The 3,349-nt window shown below is 63.9% G+C and overlaps 1 protein-coding gene across 1 annotated transcript in view; it reads left to right on the top strand.

Moving 5' to 3' along the window:
• The first annotated feature begins 1,490 nt into the window (after positions 1-1,490).
• FGF18 (fibroblast growth factor 18) overlaps positions 1,491-3,349 on the top strand; it is a 38,860-nt gene continuing 37,001 nt past the window's right edge. The window contains exons 1-2 of the mRNA XM_021698322.2: positions 1,491-2,206; positions 2,380-2,416. Of these exons, the coding sequence (XP_021553997.1) occupies positions 2,175-2,206; positions 2,380-2,416 (69 nt within the window). The 5' untranslated portion in view covers positions 1,491-2,174. The remainder of the gene's footprint in view (positions 2,207-2,379; positions 2,417-3,349) is intronic.

Raw genomic sequence — 3,349 nt, 5'->3', positions numbered from 1 at the left:
AGTCCCGCATCGGGCTCCCTGCTCCGCGGGGAGCCTGCTTCTCCCTCTGCCTCTCTCTCTCTATCTCATGAATAAATAAATAAAATCTTTAAAAAAAAAAAAGAAAAAAATGGCAAGCATTTTACCTAGAAGATAGTTATATACCCATTCCATTTAAAAGTAATAGAAAGTAATAATAGTATAAGCAAGACCAAACCTGGCAATGAGAATGTCTAAAGTAAATTCAGCCCAGCCCTTCACACAGAAGCTTTCCCCGACACCCAGCAGCTAGTTTTCAAAAGGTTTTCTGTTCTTGTGTCTTAATGCTGAGACAGAGGCAACCTGTTTAAGAGCCTTAGCTTTGAAAGGGAACTTCGCAAGAGCTTGCGGAGAGGGCTGGTACACGGAACAGTTATTTCCTGTTTGACAGCAGCTACCTCAGTTTATGCTCTAGTACAATGGGATTATCAACCACTGCCAGTGACACCAGGTTTTTAACCAAATAGTATGGATTCCTGAATTTTGCTTTTTGAGTTTGTTTCTCACTATGACCTCTCCCTTAGCATCAGGCCAAAGGACAGCCCGACTGTCGGCGGCATATGACAACACCTACATTTTGAAGATGGAAAGGACGGGAGTGTTGCCCCTGAAGCGGGGAGAGGAGGGGAGAGGAGATACCCTCACTGGAGTTCTGGTTAAAGGAACTAAACCGCTTAGTGTACAAACGGAAGCTAGTCTCAGCCAGGTGGCCGGCGGAGGGCCTAGAGTGGTCGCTGGCCGGAGTCCTGCTGGTTGTTCCCTGTAGCCCTCCCGGGCTGGAGTTGCAGCGACGCCTCGGGGCCGCTAGGTGGCAGCCGCGCGTTTCCAAAGCTAGCTCGCCTACCAGAGAGCCCCGCTGGGAGCCCGAGAACCGACCCGAGAGCTCTGGAGGAGGGTGAGGGGGAGAGAAGTCCTGGGGACCCCCCTCCCCCGCAGCGGCAAGGACGGAGACATCAGAAGGGGTCTCAGAGTGCCAGCCGTCCGAGAGGGCATCTGGGACACGCCACGGTCCTGCGTCGACTCACAGGGCGGGCGAAAGCGAACCCCCTTAAACGGAGCCGCCCCGGGGGCTGGGCCTGGCCCGCCCCCTCCCAGCTCCCCACTGAAGCGCTAGTGGGTGTGAGTGAGTGCTAGTAGCGAGTGTGGGTGAGTGAGGACGCTCCGCACCTAACTGCGTTCTTGGGGACCGCCGCCTTCCCAATTCGGGCAACATTTGCGCCGCGGCGCGGGTCATTGCGCCCGGGCGCACAGCTCCGACGGCTTCCAGCGCTCACCAGCTCCAGCCTCGCGGGCTCTGCCCCTTCGGAGCTGCGCGTCCCGTCTCCGAGAGTCTGAGCGCCTCCCTCTAACCCGGAGCCGCCAGGAGGAGGAGGAGGAGGCGGTGGAGAGGCCGCGGCAGGCAGGCAGGCAAGCAGGCTGGGCCGCCTTTGATGTGGGCGCGGCGCACCCAGCCGAGCTGAGCGCCCGTCCGGCCGCGCCCCGAGGGGGGAGCCCCCGGGCCCCGCATCCTCATTGTGCCGACTCGGGCCCGGGCCCGCCCCCGGCCCCCCGCCCCCTCGCCGCCCGCGCGTAGAAAACGCCCCGGCCGCCGCCAGTGGTGGGAGGCGGCGATGCGCACGGCCGGAGAGACGCGGAGGAGGAGACATGAGCCGGCGGGCGCCCAGACGGTGCGGCCGTGACGCGTTCCTGCTGCAGCCGCGCGCCCCGGCCCTGGAGCACTGACCCCTGGCCCCGCACAGCCCCGCGCCCCGGCCGGAGATCGCGCCCCAGCTTCCAGCCCCGTCGCGCATGCTGCCTCCGGAGTGAACCGAGCAGCCAACCTCCCGCGGACGCCCGGACGGCCGGCCGGCCGGCCAGCAGTGAGCAAGCTTCCCCGCACCAGCCCGGCGCCTCCTGCACAGCGGCGGCCACCCCGTAGCCCCCGCGCCAGCCCGGAGGGCGCAGCGCTCGGGAGGAGCCGCGCGGGGCGCTGATGCCGCAGGGCGCGCCGCGGAGCGCCCCGGAGCAGCAGAGTCTGCAGCAGCAGCAGCCGGCGAGGAGGGAGCAGCAGCAGCGGCGGCGGCGGCGGCGGCGGCGGCGGAGGCGCCCGGTCCCGGCCGCGCGGAGCGGACATGTGCAGGCTGGGCTAGGAGCCGCCGCCTCCCCCCCGCCCAGCGATGTATTCAGCGCCCTCCGCCTGCACTTGCCTGTAAGCGCCCGCGCGCGGGGCTGCCTACCCTGCCTGGCCGTCTGTCCGTGTGCCTGTGACTCTGTCTGCCCGCCCGGCCGTTCGTCTGACTTTCCGGCTGCCTATCCGTCTGTCTGTCCGCGCGCCCCCCTCCCTCAAGTCCCACTGACCACCTCTCCATCTCTCTCCCGCAGGTGTTTACACTTCCTGCTGCTGTGCTTCCAGGTACAGGTACGTAGGATCCTGACTCTGACCTCCCCCTGCCCCTGCCTAGCGGTGCAGGGCGACCCCCTTCCCCTGGGCCGCGCCCCCTCCCTGTGCCCCACCCCTACTGGGCGTTGAGCCCAGTGCACCTGTTCCCAGGGCGCCAAAGGGCGGCTCCGCGCGCGCCCTGCGCCGGCGGGGGACCAGCCAAGGGCAAGGGGCTCTGTTGCAGGGCTCAGACTGGCGCGGCCCCTGTCGGCCTCGGCTGGGAGGAGATCCCCGGAGCCAGCGGACTCAGCCGCTGCAGTGTGCCCAGCTCCAAGCCCCCTGCCCACAACCGGAGAGGAGTTGGGACCTGAGGATTTTTTCTGTCATCCGTCCCTTAATATCCCCGGTCGCTCTTCCAAACAAAAAGGCTCCTTTGAGCCGAATGGATTTTGAGTCCAGGGAGAAAGCTTCAGTTGTAAATTACTCTGTGGTTTCAAAGGCGTTTGCAGGGGAGAGAGAGAGAGAGACAGAGAGAGGGAGAGAGAGAGGGAGAGACAGAGACAGGTCTTGGAGAGACTAGGTGAGAGGTAGCAGAGACGGGCGCTTGGGCTGAGAGGCCATTGCCCTTGAAGCCGCTCCAGAATGGGCCACGCTCCGCACACCCTCGCCCAAGGTGGTGCAGCCCTCGACTGATTCCCCGCCTTACTCCCCGCTCGCTCGCTCTCTGTGAATCAGAAGAGGGCTTGGCGCTCAGCCTGGAAAGCACTTGCTAAAATCTGATCTGTTACTTCAGCAGCTTTCAGACTCGGGAAGGTCTTGGCACGCAGACAGTTGGAACGCTCTGGCTTCCAAAGCCGTGGAAATGAAGGAAAAAGGGGGGGGGGCCCGCAGAGAAAGAGAAGAGGGAAAGAGGGAGCGACTTCAGCCCCGATTAGAACCAGACCAGGGCTGCCTCAGCGTGGTTGGGCGGGG

Source organism: Neomonachus schauinslandi, chromosome 7 (assembly GCF_002201575.2).
Source record: "Neomonachus schauinslandi chromosome 7, ASM220157v2, whole genome shotgun sequence".
Lineage (NCBI taxonomy): Eukaryota > Metazoa > Chordata > Mammalia > Carnivora > Phocidae > Neomonachus > Neomonachus schauinslandi.
This window is presented reverse-complemented; position numbering and strand designations above follow the sequence as displayed.